The sequence below is a fragment of the Tribolium castaneum genome, chromosome 4 (assembly GCF_031307605.1).
Source record: "Tribolium castaneum strain GA2 chromosome 4, icTriCast1.1, whole genome shotgun sequence".
NCBI classification, from domain to species: Eukaryota; Metazoa; Arthropoda; class Insecta; order Coleoptera; family Tenebrionidae; genus Tribolium; species Tribolium castaneum.
Genome location: NC_087397.1, coordinates 8,390,714 through 8,414,946, shown reverse-complemented (window position 1 = coordinate 8,414,946; position 24,233 = coordinate 8,390,714). Strand labels below are relative to the sequence as shown.

General features: G+C 37.0%; 4 protein-coding genes across 13 annotated transcripts in view; 2 read left to right on the top strand and 2 right to left on the bottom strand.

The window, feature by feature from the left end:
• Positions 1 to 24,233, top strand: part of dlg1 (discs large 1) — a 214,229-nt gene that overhangs the window by 88,866 nt on the left and 101,130 nt on the right. For 5 of the 10 annotated variants that reach the window (XM_015984994.2, XM_015984997.2, XM_015984996.2 and 2 more), the window contains exons 2-3: positions 661 to 1,070; positions 14,849 to 14,982. In XM_015984994.2, the coding sequence (XP_015840480.1) occupies positions 764 to 1,070; positions 14,849 to 14,982 (441 nt within the window). In that variant the 5' untranslated portion in view covers positions 661 to 763. Of the gene's footprint in view, positions 1 to 660; positions 1,071 to 5,670; positions 5,680 to 14,848; positions 14,983 to 24,233 lie in introns of those variants that run through there. The other 5 variants (XM_064356389.1, XM_064356388.1, XM_064356390.1 and 2 more) reach the window with 2 other exon arrangements.
• LOC662499 (larval cuticle protein A3A) lies at positions 18,263 to 19,107 on the bottom strand. The gene is made up of 2 exons (XM_962464.5): positions 18,962 to 19,107; positions 18,263 to 18,906 (listed from the first exon to the last, which is right to left on the bottom strand). The coding sequence occupies exons 1-2, from the start codon at positions 18,971 to 18,973 to the stop codon at positions 18,325 to 18,327; spliced, it is 594 nt and encodes a 197-aa protein (XP_967557.1). The 5' UTR covers positions 18,974 to 19,107; the 3' UTR covers positions 18,263 to 18,324.
• LOC662463 (larval cuticle protein A3A) lies at positions 20,942 to 21,848 on the bottom strand. Its single transcript, XM_015984347.2, has 2 exons — positions 21,698 to 21,848; positions 20,942 to 21,638 (listed from the first exon to the last, which is right to left on the bottom strand). The coding sequence occupies exons 1-2, from the start codon at positions 21,707 to 21,709 to the stop codon at positions 21,006 to 21,008; spliced, it is 645 nt and encodes a 214-aa protein (XP_015839833.2). The 5' UTR covers positions 21,710 to 21,848; the 3' UTR covers positions 20,942 to 21,005.
• Positions 23,057 to 23,882, top strand: LOC135265969 (cuticle protein 16.5-like). The gene has a single exon (XM_064356400.1). The coding sequence runs from the start codon at positions 23,089 to 23,091 to the stop codon at positions 23,785 to 23,787; it is 699 nt and encodes a 232-aa protein (XP_064212470.1). The 5' UTR covers positions 23,057 to 23,088; the 3' UTR covers positions 23,788 to 23,882.

The window sequence follows — 24,233 nt, the reverse complement described above, 5'->3', positions numbered from 1 at the left end:
TCTGAAAATTGGTGTACAGACGTAAACCGTTGGGCCCTAGTGAATAAAAATAGTTTCAATATGGCGACAGTTCCGATTATACCGGACTTCGGTATCAACTATTCTTAGTTAGAATAGAAGGATTTGGTTTTTAGTGCATTTTTTGATAACTCGAGTTATTTCAAAATTTTCATCAGCTTTCACTATACCTAAATCGAAATATTTAGAGTTTTTTGAAAATTTTTGGATTTGCACCTTTAAGGAGGTGAAATAAATTAACCGATTTACACAAAAAACGAGGTGAATACAACATTTTATTTCTCGAGTTAGACACAACAAGGCTTAAAATTGCTTTAAATTTGTTAAAAATAATCTGACGTTTCGTACTGAGAAATGCCAAATAGTCAAAACTCTCTTACACCGGAGAAAAACCGTAAATTTTGACTGTGTTGAAGAATAAAACATATCTTTCCCTTTAAAATAAAAAATTCGATATCGACTAAGTGCTGCTGTATTAAAAATATTTTCATTGAACAGGACCTAACGGATTATGGTTGTATTCAAATTTTCGGATGTCTTTTCTTATTAGAATTTCCGGTTTAGACGGAATAGGCTGTATAATACCGACGAGCTGATGCGATATTCCGGCAAATTACCCGGATAACGGCGCCTTTTCCCTAGGCTTCGGCGATGGGTGGGCTGTAGGAAAGCCTGAACCGGCGCTATTAGGTAGTGATGTCTCGGAGACGGGGGCGGTGCTGACGTTCCCGTCTCGTAGTAGGGCATGTGTGTCAAAGACGAGAGGCGCATCCTAAGAGGACTCAGGTATGACCAGGTTTGTGCCATGAGGCGGCCGACCGCCGGCATGGCTCTCTTCGGCATGGTGTGGCTGTTGCGCGTGCGCTCCGAGATGAAGCGCTGTGCGAAATGCCGGCGCCAGGAGGTCCTCCACGCTGAGGAACGGGCGTCGGCCTCCACCTTCTTCACCATAGACGCGCCCTCGGCTATGCCTTCGACGGGAACCGCAAGTCCGGGACCCCTAGCTCCCACCACCTACTGCGAAGTTCACGGATACAATCTACCCAAAGAAGGTAAACTTTGACGACTGGATACACAAATTACAAACTGAGTTCGCCATGACCTGATCAAATGTCTCCGCAAACTTTAACGCGAACTGAATATACTTCGGAAAAGAAAGTTTCGAGGAGTAACACAAGGAGACAAGAAGCTTTGTAAAAACTACAAGTTTTGTCAAACTGTTCAGCAGATAATAGAGTGTGTTCCAATTAAGCTGAATTTAATTATTGACCACAAATTGATAGGGATGGGATTTAAATCCAGTAAACAAGCCGTAGAAATCAGTATATTCCGTGTGTGAAGCTTCTAAACAAGCAGCAAAGATCCTGTTCTTGTAGGATTGCCATCTTTCCGGGTTTCCCCGGATTTATTCTATGGTGTCCAAGGACGTGTCCAGCTTACAAGTTACAAGTTTTTCCTCAATTTTGTAGATTTTTTCTTAACTAATGATCTAAAAACTTATTCCGAAGTAACACAGCATATGCAAGTTAGCATAATGCTTCCATGTAACATTTGTTTTCTTTTTTACAATGGACTAAGGAATTTACATATTTCTTTACGTTTAGGTTAATTTTTCAATAATTGAAGGGTTTAGAATCCATTGAGGGAAAGTCAAATAACAAAAATATGGGATAAATAAGCATTTTTCAAATTATTCTATGAAAATATAGCAAAACTTGCAAAATATTGAATATTGAAGGACCTGACTGATCGGCTTCTAACAAAGGCAACAATGTTGTGACTTCTGAACCACAAAAGTTATTTGAAGAAAAGTTATAACCCGAACAGCATATGCTTCCGGAAAGAAATTTTTGAAGAGTAACACAAGCAGACAAAAAATTTTGTAATAACTATTACAATATAAGTTTTCTCAAATTGTTTAGTAGGTAATAGATTGAATTCCAATTAAGCTGAATTTAATTATTGATAGGTATTGGAAGACTTGCAATGTCGTTATTCAGTTTACAAACGTTTCAACAGCCTAATGTAGGTCCTCTTTTGTACTTTCATTCTTCGTCAACTTGTGCTATTTGAAATTTTAATGTTTTTCTAATATTTATACTGAATATCGTATTTCATTATTTTTTGTTGGAAAAGTAGGTAGATAGCATTAAACATAGAAACGTTCTTCAGTTCTTAAACATTTGTAGACAATTCATAAATTATTACAAGCACAAGTACAACAATTTGTTGAAAAATGCGACTGCATAAATTTACAACCACTTACCTAGTGGTCTGATATATAAATAGCTTGCTTGGTTGAATCTTGCATATTGTACTACTTGTAAAGCACGTTCGACGTTGAATAAAGCACAAAGTTTGATAGTTTCTCGTTTTGTTGTGTTATTCAGTTTAACATATTCGACAAAACGAACAATGATACAATACATGCAACTGTCTCTTTTTCTTGTCTAAATGTTGATTTAATGCTTCAACGAGATCCCATTAAACTTTCGCATAAACGAGTAACATTTTATCTGACTGTGCAAGGAGTGCATTAAATCTCTTGTTAAGCGCTCGAAACTCTCACATGTAGTATTACCTGATGGAATATTTCTCCCTATAATCGACATCATATAAAAGGAGATACGAATTTTGTGATGAAAAAATATAAGAAATATGATTTTTAATAATAAATTTACCTGAAACCGTAATTACTAATTGAAATTACCAAATGTTTGCTAGATTTCTCGTTATTTTATTGAATAAATTTTCGCAATATTCTAAAATGAAGAGATGGCGTGATTTAATGGACCGAGAACCAGGGAGTTCATAAATCATTCATGAGATAATAGTATTGTTACTATCGTACCAGTGTTACGATAACAAACCGGCATTGTTTTATAAACATTATAGTTTTCGACTCAATTTTCATGTAATAAAACAACCGAGGGAGAAATATTTTTGTAACAACAAAACTCGTGATTCTCGATTTGAGTCAGGTTTATATTCAGGGCTGGGTCTGGGGACCAGATGTATTCTGGGATTTGTGTGAATATCTTTTTTATCTTTGACCATTGGTTGTTTTCGCGGAAAAGTGCAGGATTTATGGCGTCTTATCCAAGATTTATTTGGTGGTTTTGAGTTGTTTGTCCGACTCATCCCAGGGATAGGCGTTCGTCTTTCCGGAAAATCTAAATGCATAACGTCGGCGCAGTCGAGCGCAACATGTTCCGAATCTAAGTTTGCAACCACAAAGCCATAAGGAATAGAAAGAAAAATACAGTTAGTCGATAAAAGTGCTCAACTTTGTTGGAAACAACAAGAGTTAGTCGTACAGTCCAAACCCCAACATGGCTTTTCGCTAAATTGGCAGAAAATATAATACACTTGTTACGTTTTATGAGTTTCGGGTGCTCTATCAAAGAGGTTGGGATTAAATTTGGGGAATGTTGTTCCAGGTAACTTGGGTTTAAACTGACAACTTCGCGAGTGAGTGATCATCACGTGGGACCTTCACACGTTTTCGCCTGGAAATCCTGTCTTTTTCTCGCTGATTTGGGGTTGCGTTGCCGAATTTCTCTGTTCGTTCGCGTCTCCGATCTCATTTGGGAAAGAATCAATTTTCATTTAAAGTCTGTATTCGGAGAGATATTTACACTGCTATCGAAGATTGAAATCACAAATGGCTCCGAACGATGCAAAATGAGACTAAAAAAATCCCCCAGCCAAAAATGGGTAGTTGTAACCGATCCACCGCAATCCAAACTGTAATTCAGGTCAGATTGGATGCATTTCCTTTTTTGTTTCATCTGAAGCGCGATCGAATGGAGGAAATTAGTTCTAGGAGGAACAGTCTCTAGCCAGATTAAGCCGTGTATAGCCTGCTAAATTATCCAGATAAATTTGGTGCTAAATGCGCTGAGAAATCCAAAAACCAATCAAACTTCCTCAACGCAAATAACGGTCGCAACCATAAAGTGAAACAAAGTGGAAGTTATCGATGGCGAAGGGAGCACAGCTCGCCCGCCAATAAAACAAACTTGAATTTTGACCTAAATGACAAAGTTATAGTCTGACACCACATAGCGAGCAGCCACATCAGGTTACTCTCTAACACCACTCCATCGAACGGGCTTTAAAACGTTCACATTTCAATTTCAAACGAGCAAAAGATATCGTAACTCGTAAATATCGTCTGCACTGCATTGCGATTCCCTTTGGACCACTTCCACCGAACTTGCGAATTAACAAATTGGAGAACAAGAATGGTGCTAATTAAAGCTGCTGTTCTATCAATGGGACCCAATTACACAGCTCATATAAGAATCACTCGGCAAGTTTAATTTAAAGGCGCATGCTGCTGTGTAATTGAAATTAAGTAGAATTTAGCCGCAAATAAGGCGAAATTGCATTTCTTGAAATTGGAAATAATTAAGTTTTATTATTATTCACGTGATGGAAAAGCACTTAGATGAGGAACCCCGATCGAGAGACAAGTGTACGGTATTAAGATACTATCATGCTTTAAACAAGATTGCATTTTAACTCAAGTAAAAGAAAAGCTTTTAGAGTGATGAAGTGATGAAGCAGCAAAACTGCTGAGGATGGATCTGAACAAAGTAACTCATTTTCAGATAAGCATAGGCAGTGTAATCCTACTTAAGCTGCGCGACATTTTTGACATGTTTACCTCAATAAATCACGCTTCTTTTATTTCCTCAAAGCAATCACATTTTTATGGTAACTCACATCACATATAAACTTTAAAGTTTTTCTCAATATCTATAAATGTTGGAGAGTTTGCCGTGAGTGAAGCAATCTAGAATATTATTTAACCAATCAAAACGTTCAAGGAATGAACAAAACGACTTTTAAAGCAATCAAGGTTTTATTTTCCGGCTGTATATTTTTATAGATTGTGCGGACGCTTTTTGCAAATTTGGGTCATTAAAAAGACAATATTTCACATTTTACGACTTGTGTGTCGTTTCAAACAACAATTAAGTAAAAATCTACTTACAAAATACAGATTAAACCAAAAGTCACGCACAAAATTCTTATAATATGTATTTTTTTTCCATGCTTTGCAAAAAATTACATTGAAGGTGCAAAGTAGATATGTCCTTTCCTCCCACGGGAGGTAAAAGGTAAAAATTCTCTAGAGAGGTTAAAACATATTTTTCACCTTCAAATTAAGACAAATATAAAGTTATCACAGCAAAGATATGAATTTTGTGCATTACTTTTGGTTCAGTCTGTAATTAATTCGTACAAGGGCCTGAAATTTATCATAAAACGAACGTTTCCATAATTTTTACGTTGTAGAACTGTGACATATCGGTTTCCCTATAATCGGAATCAAGTGGACCCTAAACTCCGAAATATATGGTTCTGTAGGAAATTACAAATGCGGAAAAGTTTCAAAATATTTCAAATTACGGATATTTGCGCTTTTTCCTTATTGTTTCGAGGAGAGAAAAGTTAGTAACCCTTTGTGTGCCGTGAGCGATATTTTCTAGGAGCATTCCAGTAGATTGCAGCAATAAACAAGAAAATATTAGCGTAAACTTATCATGTCTTTATCGCTTTAGCAAATAGCGTGAAATTTTTCCCTGTTTACGTTTTCCTTTTTCTTTCCAGGTATGTCGAGCGAGCTCCCTCCTTGATTGCAAGGACGAGGTAATGCGGTAATTTAACTCTAAGTCGAGCCGGCGACTTTTGCCGGAGAAAGAATGAGCTAACGAATCCTCAAAACAACAACAACAACAAAAACATCCAGAGAGTGGATTTAGCGAAAATCCGTGTTTCTGAAAATGATAAATCGCCTACTCATCTCAGAGAACACGGTTATTAAAATCGAAATAGGAACGAAATATCTTAATAAAAACCAGCTTATTGGCATCGCTTCAATCAAATATTGCCGGCCACTTGACAGGAAATTAAAAGCTGGTCGAGGTAGACGTCAAGCCTCGCTCTTGTCACTTAACATTATCAGAAGGAAGATGGAGTCGTCGATCGTGTTTACCAGCGAAAATTGCAAAACCAAATCGTTGGGATTTAGTCACAAGTTAGTGATGACGGCTTTGCCTTAAGAGATTTAATTTGAATTGAGTAGGTAGAGTGTCAGACTGCAGTCTCTGTACCAATTAATTCCCATAATTATTCTTAGTTAAGTTGAAATAATATCACTAAACGATGGTTCTTAGATGGGGGATTGTAATCAATCTATCAGACCTCAAACGTGCAAAATTTATGCGACCGGATTTGCTGCATTAAGTTGATTAAACAGAAAATTGCCACAAAAACTTTGAGTAAACAAAAACAATTCTGTAACTTAATTTTTTATTGGGCTAGATTTTCAACAGATGTCGTCGATCCATCTCGTTAATGGCCTCCAGTCTACGCAGTTTTCGCTTCATTAAACTCTGGACCATATGTTGCACCCTCATATACATGTTGTTTCAAAACAACTATTCTTGAAATTTTCCTACTTATAACTCGCGGCAGACATTTAGGAGGAGATTATTACGGGAAAATTGGATGACGAGACGTGCCATTCTAAATGCAAATATGTAAAATTTAATACAATACACCTTTGTTTATAACGACCATCCTCAACACCAGACAAGAGCCGAAACAATGTAAATTGTATTACATTATGCGCAAATTTAATTCAGTCGTGTCGACGAAAGTGTAATTCCAGACAATTGTGACGCACCAGCACGTATTAAGTCTTTGAATGTCGTTCAAAAGGTTGGAAAAGGATTTGCGAGAAGCTGCCGCAGCTCAGCGCAAAAATCAATTTTTTATTGCTATAATATCGTACTTTATGCGGTTTTTATTTCGAGCCAGGGAGCTTATGATTTACATTTAAGGGCGCCGATTTCACGCTGGAAATGTCCAGATTTGGTTTTTATGCCGTTCTTGCGTCTGAATTTTGTAAGTTAATGACGGCGCCTTGTCGATTTTTTGCCCTTGTCTGCTTCCAGTGATTTGCAAAGAAACCATTTACTTGTGCTGCGCTTCCTGTTTATTTACAACTTCACTACTTTCCTTAATTGAGTGAAGGGCCGAGAGCCAACATCTTAAGGAAATTTTATTTATGTTCTAGATTTGGTACGGAACAAGCAACTCTGTGTAACTGATTGCTCCGCATTTTAACAAATTGAAAAACCCTTATGGTCAAGTTTTCTTTCATCTGGAAAAGTTACGAGTATATATTTTGTCTGGCTGAACTTTGTTGGCACGACATAACTTAGAGCTCAAATTTGCAATAAACAGAATCGTTGCAGCAAACGCGCAACATCATTTCTCTACATTTTTTGGAAATAACGAGCAAATATTTAAAACGAATGTTTCCGGTTGAACTCGCGGCTTTCGATAATCTGCGAAATGCCGCAATTAAAAAAATATTACGTAATAACTCATTCACAGGCCGCTGTAATAGAGGAAAATGCAGCAATAAATTTATTAAAAACACATTCTGAAAGCGGAATATAAGGTATAAGACCAGAGGCGAACCCGTTTTCGCGTAATCTTCAATTTCACAAGGGATTTCATTCGAAATGCGTCATACGTCATGTAATGTTTGTTAAAAGCGAGATTCGTTTACTTTGATTTTGGAGGTTTCAGGCGACTCTTAGTCCAATATTGACGGCTACTTTTAGATGGTTGTGGGTGCTAAAGGGATATTAACTTTTTTCTGTTAATACTTTACCCAAACTCTAAGTGTTACGATTGAAATAGGAGTTTTTCGTTCCGTTATTCAAATGATTTAATATGTTTTCATATCTCTAGAGAGTTGAATTTTATAGTCCTTTCCATAAAACCGAGACTGACATTAAATGAAGCAATTCTACATCTGTTCCTTAGGAATATTTAATTCGAAGTTATACTCCATTCAAATTTTACAACTAAAGTTACCAGAATATTTATTATTACCTCTTACGTGTTAGTGTCGTACTTTCTGGGTATTTATACCTCTTTAAATGAAAAAACTGGCGGCACGAAAGTGAGAAAATGCTCCAGAGGAAAAGTCAGAAGCATTGCAAATTTGTCTAAATAGTTAATAAAAGCAACTGTTCCTGTCAAAGGTCTACAAGCCCGCTCATGAAAATAAATTAGGTGGTGTAAGTGAAAAAACGAGTTCTCACTTTATACGCCCTCATCCATAATTTTAGATAAAGTATCCGGATTATGTGAGGAAAATATATGGGGCGAATAAGTTGAAATAATCCTCCTTTTTCCGTTTTAACAAATTTTGAGTTTTGTCTCATTTGGGTGACGTGAGACACCACATTTGCATGAAAAATTTACGCAACGCCTTCAAGAATTTAATATTGTCTAATAGCCTTTAACTATAATAAATTACCAACGTTTAAACCAGCCCATGTCCTAAATTTGCCGCCATAAAGCTAATGAAAAGTCATAAGAAAGTTTAGTTTCAATTAATTTTTGCAATTATCAAGGTCGTTTTAATGGGGTTTCTCCCTTTTTTGGCTTTAAATAAATCGGCATACTTTTGTCTCGTAGATGGCAGAGTCTCATTATTTCCAGAAAATTTTCAAAAAGACAAATTCGCGTGGAGCAACTCCTTGCCAATTAGTGTAAGCGAGGCAGTGTCGCCTTTTGGTTGAGCATTTTTCATCGAAAGAATTGTGCGTTATTTGAGTTTATGATTTAATTAGTCGAAAACGCAATTAATTAAAATATGCCTCCTGCAAATAAACCCAAGGCCCGCCTAATTACACTCGGATTAGAGAAGGAAGAGATAGGGAAGCTCGACAAGATTAAAAATTCAGAAGGCGTTTCGATATTCCCATCTGGTATCTGTGAGGCAAACTTTACGGCTGTGTCTTATCTTGGGGTTTCATCGCTTGATTTTCGTTATTTCTGGGGTAATCGATACAAAATCGAAATTAACGCGAATGGACTGAGCGGAAACCGAGCTTGATAAAGGCAACTGTGGAACGCTTTGGCGAATGTTGTTTCAAATTCTCGTAATTGAGATCCCAACATCTGATCTGGGCTATATATAGAGACATATGGAATGTTTCTCATTGAATTACCTTGCTGTCTTCGACAAGCGGGAAGCGCTAGATGCTATCAAAACAGGCTTATTATCGTTGGGGTGAATTCTAGCAGTGTAAGGAAAACGCTAGACGGTGTAATTACGTTATGTCACTCTCCAGCAAGGCAAAACGTCACGATTAGTTTCATTTTTGATTTTGCCTGTTTGGCATTGATCCCGGCAAACTGCCGCTGTTAAAATTTAATCCTCGCTAAATATGCAAACGTGCACCCAATTCTATGAATAATGTGAGTAAAGCGTCGTACTTTCTGCTCTGTTTCTCGACATAAAAGTTAAAGTTTCACGTCGCTTCGAAGAAGTGAAATATGGCAAGAAGCCTTCCACATTGCTCCCGTCTAAGTAACTGAAACAGATAGACCGACTAGAGACGGAAAGGTGCAGATAAACGATTGTCTGTCCGTCACATGTCGACAAGTTGGTGAATATCACTGATTGTTTTTGGAATTGTGGCTTTGTTTTTGCGGTCACAGCTAAAATGGAACTGTGCTGAAAAATGGATGGGTTTAAATGGGTTGGTTATTCGAGCTTGCTATTGTCAAACACTGCTTAGAAACTTTGAAATATTAACTGGGAGAGTGCCACTATTATTGCTAGTTTAACAGAGCGACGCTTGATAATGACATAAGTAGTGGAGAAAGCCACATATTGGGTCACTCAGCGCGTCTTGAAATCCTAGCTTAGCGAACTTCTTGATTATAAAGGTTTGAATAGTTGAGGAGGGAAACTCCAACGAAGCATAGCCTTTGAGTTGCCATGATTAATAATTCGCAGTGGAATTAGCCAAGTTATTGAAAGAGTCGTTATCTGACTTTCAAATGAAGAAATTATCGCGCAACATTTTAATGCCAAGTGGGATAAATCATTTGCATCCGATATTTCCCTATTATAGTAGCATCAAGCGTAAAAATAGACCATTCTTTCTTATTCGCTAATGTCATTCTCTGAAAGCATCATTCGAGGAGTAATCTTCTTGAATAGAAACGTTTACCTTACAATGGCAGTCTGAATAATATCTGCACGTAAATACACTAGTGAATATCTCATTTCACCAGCTACTAATGGAAGTATGTCGTTCTGCCACAATGTGCGCTATTTACGGCTATTTACTTAACGAAGCCCATTGTGATTAAATTACGATAGTTTAAAATCGAAACTGGTGGGCCCGAATAATAAATTATGTAATATAAGGGTCATGTGCACGTATTATAAACACCCCTTTAAAATTAATGTGGCTGTGTGGCTTGAAACTCAAACCGAAAGGGACGATAACACGAACTTGATTACTTCCAGCAAAGAATTTATGCGCATTTGTTTTCCAGATTAGTTTGATGAAAAAATGGCTTTATGGCCATAATTGTGTTTTCCTCCCCGAAATAATTTTCCATTGTTGGGGCAATAACGACAAAGCAATTCCTCACAGTGGGTTTTAATTGTTGTATTGTTTCCTAGCAGATTTTATTTAGGATAACGAGAAAATCGCTTCTTTGAATAAAAAATTGCGACGTTCGATTTTTTCCAAATGGGTATAAATTGGTTCTAATAAAGATTCATGGCGGCCATTAAATCGAAGCTCTAACAGAAGGGATACAGGAATTATCCATTACCTCCCTTGAAAATAAAACTAGTGTGTTTATTTCCGACAGGTTGATGTTTGGTCCTAAAGAGAGCAACGAGTTATTGCTCATACACCAGCCTCGGATTATCTCCGTTCTTGTAATCCTTGTTGCGAAATAATTTTATAAATTTATTTGCTAGCTTCAACCCTAAATAATTTATTCGAACCTGGAATCATAAATCCCTTATTACACACCTTGTTATGTTAATTTTCATAAAACGGCGCCCCACGCACCCTCTATAGTAAATAATTTATGATATTTCTCCCTCGTTTTGAGGTGTCATGTCGGTTAATAAACATGAAAAAAGTTTGCGTGTAATAAACCAGACTATAAGAAGTTCCAATGTCCTATTACGCCCTTAATTACGTTACAAAGGAGGACGTTTGGAGAAGATATTTGGTATAACTAGTTTTTTCCTTCGTCCTAGAATTCCAGAAATAATTCCCAAGGCATCCACTTGTACTGATTAGCGGGCGAGCTAATCGTAAACCTGGAAACTTTGGATCGCTTTCTTTATGCCATCGAAGCATTTCTATCTCCTTTTGTTTCTCGGAAATTGCACGGAAATGTCACTCGACCTTGCCCAATTCAAAGACAGATATTAAAGTTCTGTGCACGATTCTGTTTTCGTTATTCCGAAGTCTGATTAAAACAAATGTCGCGAATTTACACGAGTATTCATTGCGTCACTTTAATTCGTGGAGATTAAAGAGGCACACACAGGGGTTTAATCTTTTTTATCTCTGTTTTTGAGGAAACAAAGGATGTTAAACGCCACTACTGTTTAATAACAGGCTCTAATTATAACGGTACCTTTATTTCAATCCGCAAACTTTTATTTGATGTTTTGGTTAGAGAAGCCCCGAGTTTGCACATGGGGAAAATTTCTTGCAGTGAGAAATAATCTATCCCAAACGTGCTGTGCAGTTATTTACTAGAGAACACAATGCTAATGCAGATACTATAAACACAACTAGAGCACAAGGTGCAACTGATTATTTTTGTTCCTCCCCTTTCAGTTTTTTTTCCTTATTGACTATTATGTAGATTTAGGTCAGCTTTCTCAATCACTGACTAAACTTTTCTGGGTATAAATATGGATAATTGAACCCAGCAACATAATTGTTATTAAAAAAAATGAAAAATTGCCGTGTTCTTGTGGAGAGGATGATCCGAAAGTTTGTGTGATTTATTGAAGGTGTTGTTAACAACTCAAATTATGAAGTGTTTTTGCTACACCCTCTGAATTCTTCATCATTTCCTAGCCGTATAATTCTCAAAATCAGTGTCCAGACACATAACCCGTTTTACGAGCATCGCCTTTTTATTATTATTTTGGCATTAAAGCAAGTTGATCCCACGTGATCGTGTTTATCAATTACATGACGTAATAAATTCGGAGTATGACATAAATCAGTCCGGGTTTCCGGGCAGAACCTACTTGTTTAGCGGTGACTATGCGTTCAGATTAACGTCCGGAATGAAATACGTAGCGAAAACTATTTGGTGCTGGTTTAGCTAACACCATTAGTAATTATGCGTAGTTATCAACCTCAACGAATTACATCGAACCATTTACCTGGGCAGCAGCTACGCATAAATCCGCTCACATGGAATACCGCATATTCGCCATAAAAGTAACGACTTCCAGTCCAAGATAAATGGAACAGAGAGAGGGCCATAACAATGCCAGCCGATAAAATGCATTGCCGGCCTCGGCCGTGTCAGTGATAAAATGCATTTTTGATTATTGGGAGATGCAAATTGAAAAAATTACAAAGCATCCGAGCACAAATTAAAGCAAAAATTTATAAAATGTAAACACTGAAAGCTCGACACGAAAATGTAACGTATTATGTAAATATGTTTTATTGAGCAGATACAGTCCCCCAGGTGAAACAAGTACCCTGATTTTATGTTCCTCCCCGAAACTAGTATCTCGGGCCATAAAAAAATAATGTGTGAGGTTTGACACAAATATCAAAGAGTTTTTTCACAATATATGAAATAAAAGTTCTTTTATAACTCTCTGTAGCAATATTCCCTTTATCTTTTGATTAACTGAGTTGTACTCTTTTGTTGTTGAAAACAATGGGTTCATTTCGCTACTCAAAACAATGTGAAATATATACATTTAAACATTTCAATGCTGCATGTAAGCGGTTATTTGCGTTTGGTATTAGAATTTTTGAAATAATGACGAAAAAATTGAAAACCTGGTTTCGTCGCAAGATAAAGGTAAATAATATCACGAAGTGTTCGGTCTTCGCCTGCCTCTCATTTAAAATCGGTGCACATCTAATCCACATGGAAGTCGTCATTTATCCGCGAATCGTCGGAGACACACGTATGGAGTGCAGAAGCTGAAATCCATTTATCTCGCTCGAGTCAACATCGACAATACACAAGACGATTCGGTGTTGTTTCTTCTCATTTCTGGTGAGAATTTGTTCATATAAGAGAACGGCTCCCATCAAATAATATTATAGTTTATCTCCGCTTCGATCCACCAACTTTCGACCCAAATCCTTCGTGAAATGGCATCTGTCCATGCGGAGATCTCAGTTGATAAGTCAACTAAACTATTTGAAATTCAACGAGTAAATATTGACGGAGAAAAGTTGCAAATTTTTGCCTGCGCACGTGGCGTTGAACGGATTGTTCCTAATTTATGTAAATATTTGATAGGGTGTCAGTGTGATACATAACAAGCTTTTCGCCTTCATAAATATTTCTGACTTGTTCATTTACTTTTAAATCCCGAGGCGCTCTCGAAAAATCATCCGGAAAGTGTGAACGAAGCTTATCATCTCGAGATTTTTTAACTAATTGGGAGAGATTTCACGGATATGGGATTATTTGATTATTCAGACTAACTTTGTCAATCTTCGTCTGTTCCACTACAACTTGGTGAAAGAACTTCTTCACCAAACTTTTACGACTTGAGTTATTTTGTGTGACAGGGCAATACGCACCAGATTGACACATTCTTTCCCCAAACACGATTGACATTCTTGGGTGAGATAAAAAACGAAATTTAGTTTTTGAAAAGAGAAATGGTTAATAGATATCGTCGTAAAGACAACACGAGAAGTAATTCCAAGCTGAATGGCTGATTACTTTATATAAAACATTTTTTATTGACATAAATAGCATCTGGAATAAAATTAGAATCATAAATCGTCGATACATCGCCCCCATCAAGTTTTATCGGGATTTATAGGGATTCTGTTGTTGATAGTGCTCATTCGAAAATATGCTGAAAGAGTCCAACAACAGTGATTCATTTCTTTTGATTAAAAAAGTCAACATCCTAAGTTAAATGTTTGTTTTCGGCTGGTAAACACAAAATACATATTTGCCATAGTTGTAGATACAGCTTGAAATTGTACTTATTTTTATTTAAGTGTTTTCTTTCTACGCGAATTCGTCCACATTACAGAGCACTGAAACAAATCCCGTCGAAAGCACCGACTCGACTCTCAAATAACAGCCGCTACCTTTTTTAGGGTTAATATAAACTTTATTGATTTTACAGCAGGGTAGGTATTTTGAGCGTAAAAAAGTAAACAGAAAATTCGAACTGTTTCGGATTGCAGAAACATGTAGCATGTAGTTTTGGGTGAAGTTTTTCGTTTATTGTTTAGAAAACTAGGGAAAAGTTTTTACTATTTTCCACCCTGAAAAACTTTTCGTTTAAGCTGGAAGACAAAAGTCATAAACTTCCCACCATCCGTCAAATTTTTATGTCTTCCGAAAATATTTCAGAGAGCTGGAATTGTGATTTAAACAAAGTCACGTTTTGGGCGAAAAGAAACCGTTTTATAAAAGTTAGAGCACAAAAGCGTGTAGTTCGCCGTCTCAATCAAATCGCTGGTAACAGATACTCGAGGTTTGATTTGTGGAATTAATTTGTTGTAAATTTAACTTTCCTCTGACAGCTGAACTGCATTTACGTCCCGGTATTTTACCGAGCATTTTTCGCCAATAATTTGATTACAACCAATCCAACTCGGATCTGTCCGAATTTAATTAATGGTTCTGTTGAACGAACAAGTTCTAATTACACGTCTTTCATTACTCATACCGATTGAATGTGTCATTAATCATGAAAAAGTGAATTGGAATTTGATTTTTTCAGATATACAAGAATTTTACGAACTCACCCTCCTTGACGAAACCAAGTCGGTTCAAGAAAAAACCGCCGAAACCATTCGCATCGCCAACAAATGGGAAACCAGTGATGGGCCTATAGCCTCATACACCAACAATGATGTGAGTAAATTTATACAATTCTCAAAACGCGATTGTGTATACGTTGCCTATGATTCAAACGTGTTCTCTCGAAATAACAATTTTATTACCGCCTCTCTTCCTTCCCTTGCTTTTACCATAGTCTCAATTCGGTGTTTCGTTGGGAAACTGCCATGTAATGGAAATTGCTGCAAAAGGAATGTTCCCTACAAATCTCGAAGCAGCAAACAACAAGGATTAGACGACACAATGAAGAAAACAAGATTGTAATAGAAACTGATGTGACTAGAAAAACGCTCGAATTTAACATTTAAACATCGCGGTGGAGAACAGAAGGACGATAATATCCTCTTTAGGCGCTCGTTTTATTTTCGCGAAATATGTGTTTTAATTGCGGGAGCAGAAGCGAACGGCTGAAGTGATTACAATTACGTTATTTCAAGCAATCAAACCGAATAGTTAAATAGCGACTTGCTTCTTGTTCTTTTAGGGAATTATTAGTCCATTAGGCGATGAGTTTTTTGCTCGTTTTTGCTGCGAAAAGCGGCCAATGAAAAATAGATTTATTATGGGATCTTCCTTATTGAATTTATTGACGGCAACGTTGACAAATAGACGTCGAACTTTTACCCTTAAGTAACAAAATTTCTTAAGCGCATCTCAAACTTCATTAAACTTAAAATAACTAGATGACACCAACTTTCAAATCATCAAACTCGCAAATTAAATTATTTACTTATCGCCAGTTCGTATTTTTGCTAATCAGCGCAAGTGAATTAGCAAAATAAGAGCAACTGGAATGAAAGGAAGCAACTCTAATTTGATTTTTAATTTCAACGGGTTTGCCATGCGAAAGCTCGATGTCGGGGATTTCCTATTTGTTACAACACAGTGTGGCATTTTATTAGGCCTGGGTTGTAAAGTGTTGTGAACAACGTTGACATTTACTCACAATTAGTAGTTCTAGTCCTAGTTGCTCATTTATATAATTGAAATTTATTTAGTTTTTGTTATATCACAATTGCTATGTGCCGACTAATAATTCATTTTAACACGACCTCAACTCGTGTATCCACCTTTAAAAAGCACGCGTGATTTCAATAAGCGATGTTGCAACGGTATTCTAAAGACTGGCCGAATAAAATTTGTCACTGTACTTGACCTTAATGTCACATTACCAATTTCTGAAAAGCTGACAATTTATAGACAACTTGTTCTGTCTAATTATAATTAATAGCAGTAATTACAAACTGTAACATAATTGCATAATTTGGCTCGGAATTTTTGCATTTGGTAAATTAACTAAAAATTAATTGATTGCAAACATCTTTTTTCGATTGTTTAGAGTAACAATAATAACAATGCTTACTAAGTGATGGTGTTGAACGAAAAAATATTTTTCACATTCTTTAACCAAGAAAAAAGGTTTTTTTATTCATCGTTGGTATTTTCAGAATGTTTTATTAAGCGATGCCGATTTGAAAGCGTTTTGTTTTAATAAATAATATTTTTGTTGGGAGGACAAGTTAGAATTACGCTACCAACATTGTTTTCTTTTTGAATCGAGGATTTTTTATTAAGGAAATATCAAATTTAAACCAGAGGTATTATGCTCGTATTTATACGAGTTTCGGTTAATGATTATATGTTGTAGCTAAAAAATTATTGAGCTAGCTTTAATTCAAAACTATGAATTTATAATTTATAAACTCCGATGATTATATATCGATCTCTCAAGGATGTTTACTATTTTTGGTCACCTCGGTTGGGAAGGAACGTCTATCTGCTCGAATTTTAGATTTCTCAATAGTTAAAGGTTAAATAATTGAGTCTAGGGGGACGTAGACACCGAATTTCTTCGTTGTCTGATTTTGCCTCTTAAAGAGAATTTTTAAATATTTATACTCATTGTGTTTAATTTATTAAGGGGAGAGGTCAGAATTGACTTTTGGCTTCTTTTAAATTGAAATACGTGTCATAGTTTTTTAAAAATTGGTATTATATTCTGATTAGCTGCTAAGGAATGATAATGTCCGAGGCTTTGCTTGTGAGGGGACCAAGGCATTTGTCTCCGATCAGTGGGAAAAAATAATTTTAAAAACTAATAAAAATAAAAGAGGAAAATACTGTAAACACTAAACACAGGATGAGTTTGCTAATGGTATTGAATTTTTCTACAATTTCCTACAGTAAATAGGTATTAATTTTTATTAATTATTATATTAATTAAATTTTGATTTCTAGTATCATTTTAAAACAGACGATGCTTTTAAATGATGTTTTAGACAAAATGTATGTAAAAAAATTGTACCTAGTTTCAAAATTACGAATTTTTACTTCATCAATTATTTTTTGGTGTTGATCTCAATAGATTTACATAATTTTTATATAAAACGACATTTTGAGTATCGTTAATTTAGAATAGCATTAAAAACAATATTTTTTTGTTTTTGAGATAATATAATATTTACTTTTAGCAGATTTTAGCACTTGAAAAGGAAAATCACCATTTTCGATGCGCTTTGATGTTTTTGGCAATTTTGCCGAAAGTTTTTTCATCCAAATTCGCAAAAATAATACTTATTTATTTACCGAGTGTAAATCGGACACTTTATTGCGAAGGTGAAATAAATAAACCGATTTACAAGAAAATGAGGTCAATACAACATTTTATTCTTGGAATTATACTCAACAAGGCTTAAAATTGCTTTATATCTGTTAAAAATCTTGTACCAATTTTTAAGTACTTTTGCAGTTACTTTATTTCTACACTCTTTTAACACCAGGTGAAATTCTAAAACCGTAAGCACACTGTATATAAATGACAGATTTTTACGCTCAAATACATGCTTTGTGGTATTTCAACATGTTTGTGCAAAAAAAACTAACACATTTATTTTATTATATTTCGCAATAATGTCAATAAAAAATAAATTATCTGTTAATTGTTTTGAGCAGTTTACGTACGATAATTGCGTTTTTGAATGAATAATATAGTTCCAATCAATAAAACGCAAACGCGGTAAAATAAGTTTGTTTTCAGCTAATTGTTTTTTTAATTTTTTAAGTTCAAATGACTCTGTCGTGATGATCTTTAAAAGTCTTATAGTGGTACAAAATGTGATTTTGCAAATATTGAAAAAGAAAGAATTTCGTCTTTATTTGGCTCAGTTGTCCCTATCTTTTGATACCAAAATTTTTCTATTTCATTTCTTTAAAACTGGAATCTTCTTTCACTAAACAATCACGTTTTTAGTTAGAAAACGTTCAGTACAAAATTAATTAATTATTGAGACTGAGGTTTGGTGAAAACCGGATTTTTATTAATCCATTACAATAAATAAAACAACAACAGTTCACTCCTTAGTGAAGGACGGAGGTGGAGTAGGCAAGAGGGGCATGTACTTTGGCAACGGGGGCAGCATAAGCCAAAGGAGCATGTACTTTGGCAATGGGGGCGGCGTAGGCGACGGGGGCGGCTACTCTGGCGACAGCTGGGGCAACAGCTACGGGGGCGGCTACTTTGGCTACAAGGGGTTCCTTGTGGACAACAGCGTTGAAACCGTTGATGGGGTCAGCGGTGTATTCAACAGTACGGCGGGTGCCATCGGGGTCAGTGAGGGAGTAGCTGCCTTGGACAACATCACCGTCGCGGGTTTCGTGTTGGTTTTTGCTGTCTCCGGTCAAACCGTCCTGGATGTCGTATCCGTAGGAGTATTGGGGATGGGGGTCGTATTCGTCGGCGACGGCAACGGGGGCGGCGTGAGCGACAACGGGAGCAGCATGGGCAACGGCGACGGGGGCAGCGTAGCGGGCAATGGGGGCGGCAAAGGCAGGGGCGGCGAAGGCACGGGCGCCGTAGTTGATGGGGGCGTGAGAGAGGGTGGCTGGGGCGCTGACGATGCCGGCGCTAGCGTAAGCGAACAAAGCGCTGAGGACAACAAACTAAAAGAAAGTGAAATAATGAGTGAATGCTTATTTAGTATTTGGGGGGTTATACCTTGAATGCCATTGTTGCTCGTTGATAGTCAACTGAGTTGTGCTGACTATTTCGATGTTTTCGCGGGTTTTTATACTGGGGTAAGCGTTTGAAATTGCGCGGGTGAGTTTCGAAATTACCGCACCTTGATTAAGGTTGTTAAGTCGTTCAAGTACAGGTTCTTCGTATCAGCAGCCAGTTTGAGAGCAGAGAAATGGGTGATCGGGTTTTTCGAAACTGCTAAACAATTTGTATTTTTAATACCAATTTTTATTGTATTTGTTACGACAAAACTCATGTTTTATAATTTTTGATATTTTTGTCGTCATTAATACCTACTCGTATTCTAATTTTTGCAATTCTTACATAACTTTACTACGGTCTGAAGTTTCACAACAAAGGATAACACAAATCCAGTCAGTAAATAACATCAATTCTGATATTTCAGTATTCGAAACTTTTAATATTTCTATTAATAAACGAGAGCTGAAACTTTGAAAAATAAATACAGTAATAATATTTATTTCTAAAACCCTTAATTTTCTGTCTGCATTTATAAATCATAATTATTTATTTAAACTGGAACGTGAACGCTAAATGGCAGTCACCTGTTGGGTGATAAATATTCAAAAGTTATGAGTTTGCTTTTTAGTTTTTTGTTGGTATTGTCTTCTACTTTTTCTTCTTTTATACTTAGTTGGTGTATGTACGTTTGAAGAGAAAATGGTCATCAATCTATATCTACATATAAAATGATATAAAATGAGTGTATAGTGATCACTTTACACGACAATTATTTAGAACACGAGCGCGCGTTATGAGCGAGTGATGTAATTATTCGAATGTAATGTGGCCCATTACCTACGACTACGGATAGGTATAGAAGAAAATGAAAATTATACACAGTGTACTCAGATCAGAAATGCAGCTAAGGTAGTTTCATTGGATTTACCTATTATCTAAAAAAAAACTAAGGAAAACTATGAAAAATTTTTAAAATGTTCAAGTGTCGTGGAATATGAACCACATTATGTTTTATAGTAACATAAAATAATATTGTAATAGGTATAACAGTCGTATACAGCGTGTTAGGAAATGTTCTAGCAAATATTTGAAGGTAGATACAGAATGGCAGGCAAAACGAATCGATCAACACTCTGTATAAAAACCGAATTTGTTTTTGAAATTTGTTGTCTTTGTAAACTTTATTACAAAATACAAATTGTATTACAAATAATAGATTAAAAAATGTAATTTATTATGAATAAAATAGCATATAGACCTTGGTGAGAATGTCGTTACGTGCTCCGGATTCACTCTCGTTTCAATATCCTGAACCTCTCGACGTAATGATATATCTTCCACCTCGCTTTGTTATACCATTTATTTAAATAGCCAAATTATCATTATTTTTCATGTGACAAAAATTTGGGTAACTGAAATTTACGTGAATTATGAAAACTGCCTGCAAGTCTTAAAACATTTATGTTTTCGAAACCGTCTCATCATTAAGAAAATTAAACCCAGGAGAGACTTTTAAACACTCTTCTTGTAAATTGTTGACGAACTTTATTATACGAGTGGTAATAATAACTCATATATTCCCATTTTTATTTTACCTGTGTTATTCGATTTATAATAATTGTGGTTAAAATTATCGTTGAAATAAGTTTCTTTACTTTTGTATTTATATCTCTGAAATAAAGCTTTCTTATTTGCGGAATAGTTTCATTTAAATTTAATGAGATAGAATGCTGATACTGCGCTTAATGAAATTCCCAAATCAGACGCGAATATATGGTCTACTCTGCGGTCAATCAAAGCTCTCTTGTAATTACACTCTTATTTTATTGGAGAAGCTTGCGGTCTGAACTGAAGCAAAAACCGTCTTTCCAGAAGATAAGTATTACGCTTTTTAGCGTTATTCATCAATCAAGCCTTTTTAATTACCTTTCAACATAGGGAAGTAGGAAATATTTACGATTAAAAATAAATATAAAATTATTTTTAAGGCGTTTTAATTCTATTAAATAATTTCAATAAATTACTATTTACAATAACAAGCTTAGCCGAGGAAAGGAGCGGCATGTACTTTGGCAACGGGGGCAGCGTAAGCCAAAGGAGCATGTACTTTGGCAATGGGGGCGGCGTAGGCGACGGGGGCGGCTACTCTGGCGACAGCTGGGGCAACAGCTACGGGGGCGGCTACTTTGGCTACAAGGGGTTCCTTGTGGACAACAGCGTTGAATCCGTTGATGGGGTCAGCGGTGTATTCAACAGTACGACGGGTGCCGTCGGGGTCAGTGAGGGAGTAGCTGCCTTGGACAACATCACCATCACGGGTCTCTTGTTGGTTTTTGCTGTCTCCGGTCAAACCGTCTTGGATGTCGTATCCGTAGGAGTATTGGGGATGGGGGTCGTATTCGTCAGAGACAACAGTCTTGGCGACGGCAACGGGGGCGGCGTGAGCTACGGCCACGGGGGCGGCATGGGCTACGGCAACAGGGGCGGCATAGCGGGCTACGGGAGCGGCGTAACGGGCGATGGGGGCAATGGGGGCAGCATAGGTACGGGCAATGGGGGCAGCGTAGGCATGAGCTACGGGAGCGGCGTAGGAGATGGGGGCGGCGGCATAGGTGGCTGGGGCGCTCACGATGCCGGCACTAGCGTAAGCGAACAAAGCGCTGAGGACGACGAACTATCCAAAAGAGAAAATTTGTTAATTTGATTATTTTTTGGGTTTATGAGTGGGTTTACCTTGTAAGCCATTGCTGCTGTATTGATGTTCGACTGAATTGTGCTGATAAAGATTTCGCTCGCGCTTTTATAGTGGATTTTTACCACCCGATTTTTGAAACTGGTAAAACGCAGGGAATTGCGCGGGTTAATTTCACAATGGCCACGCCTTGGGTAAGGTTAAATCGGCAGTCCGTAAATATTAGCAAGTTCAAAAACTAGTCATACAAGTCGTATTTAAAACATAACTGCAATACTCATACAAAATTATTCGGTTACATATAAAGACAAATTGTGGGATAAAAGCACGTATGGCTAAAAATGGTCTAATGAGTTTTCACCAAGAAGTCATTTAAAAACTGTAACTGCTTTGAGAGAAGTTGCTTAAAACTTAACATGTATCTAGTTTTATGCATTTCAAATTTTACGGGGTTATTAAGGAAACGCAACACTGGTGCACTTGTTGCATTATTAAAATTCTGCTACGTCATCTGATTGAAAATCATTTCGTAGAAGAGTTAAACGATGAAACATTCAGTCCATTACAAAACTGAGTATATACGTTCAATGAATTATTTATTGTAATACTTTAGCTGATACAGATATAATTGGATCATCGGATTGACCTACATATTGCAAGGTTCCTTTGACACAATATTTTAAAAGTCAGTAACCTGATATTTAATTTGTCCAACTATCAAAAATAAAGTTCATTGCTACTACCATATTTACGTTTCTGATGAAACAAATGATTCTGTTACAAACTTAGTACATATCTATTCATGTTGCGAGTGGTACAAATTGTGTAAAAAACTTTGATTTCCGCAATGGAATGTTTTTGTAACACATAACGTTCTGAACGTTAAAATGTATCAAAATTACTGTCATTAGATATGATCGAGATATTGTTGGCCTATAATTATTCATTTTAGAGCGGTTAAAACATGACTTGTGTTTGGATCGAAGAGATTTATGAAATACAGTGGAGTGTGGCACCATTATTTATATAGCTTTGGAATAGGAAGGATTTATTTCAGCGACCTTAAAAAATATTCAGATTTTTTAGTTTTTTTATGTTCGTCCTTTCCATATTTTAATGTGATTTATTGGGTGGAGTCAGTTGTTGTCCTTTATTTTCCTACATAATTTTCATTCTACGTATGTCCGCAGACACAGGACCAGTTATGTCAAAAATCCTTAAACTTTTCATTGTTAAAAATTCTTTCAGATAATTATTCATATCCTGACTTAAGTGGTTTGTGTTTTATGGATCAATTTTTTTTGTTGAAGGCCAGCCTAACTTGCCAAATCGCATAATTCCGCAAAAGAGCATTAAACTAACCGGGTTAATTTTGATATAAATACGAATTTTGCGCTCTGATCGTCATTCGTCCGATTGCATCTCAACGACAATGGCTTTCAAATACGTCCTCTTGGCTGCTTTGGTCGCCGTCGCCAGCGCCGGTAACCCTCAATACACCTTCGGTTATGGTGTTTCCGACCCCTTGACCGGAGACGTCAAGAGCCAAGTTGAAAGCCGAAGCGGAGACATTGTACAAGGGCAGTACTCTCTTTTGGACTCTGATGGCACACGCCGTGTTGTCGACTACGCCGCCGACGGCATCAACGGATTCAACGCTGTTGTTCGCAAGGAAGCCGCCGCCGTCGCCGTCGCCGCTCCCGCTGTAGCCCCAGTTCTTCGTGCCGCTCCTGCCATCGCCACCACTCACGCCATCGCCGCCCCAGCTGTAGCCGCCGCTCCTCTTCTCCGTGCCGCCCCAGCCATCGCCACCACCCACGCTGTAGCCGCCGCTCCTCTTCTCCGTGCCGCCCCAGCTATCGCCACCAGCCACGCTTACGCCGCCCCAGCTGTAGCCGCTGCTCCTCTTCTTCGTGCTGCCCCAGCTATCGCCACCAGCCACGCTTACGCCGCCCCAGCTATCGCCACCACTCACGGTATCGCCGCTCCAGCTCTTGTCCGTTCTGCCCCCGCTCTTGTACATGGTGCCGCTTATGCCACCGGCGCCCATGTGATCAGTGCCGCCCCCATCGCTGCTCGTTATGCCGCTCCCATCGCTGCCCGTTATGCCGCCCCATTCGCCGCCTGGTAAATCGTGAAGATGTTTTCGAGTTTATATTTATTGTAAATAATATTTTCCTCATGGAAAATTGTACATAAATATACAAAATTTTATAAAGCGATAAATGTGTTTTTTTTCATCACTTGAGTGAGAAAATATCACGAGAAAATGCATCAAATTTTAGCCACTTTTTTTAGTGTTTTACAGCCATTTTAAGTTTAAGTAGGATTTTTTAAACTTATTTACAGGATTTCGAGCTGTAAGGAACAAACTAGTCTTTTAAAATGGGATCGGTATTTTATTTCATTCAGAAAAAAATTCTGAAAACTGGAAAAACGTTGGTACTCTTTGAATATCATCTCCTCCCTGTAATAAACTCTGAGGAATAAAGTGTGGATTTGGTTCAAACGTGACTGTCAATCGTTAATTTGTAAAAATATGAAAACAAATTTGCGGAAATTTTGCCCCCGATAGCA

Coding starts and splice junctions, on each gene's coding strand:
- LOC135265969 (XM_064356400.1), top strand. CDS start 23,089: ATGGCTTTCAAATACGTCCTCTTGGCTGCTTTGGTCGCCGTCGCCAGC.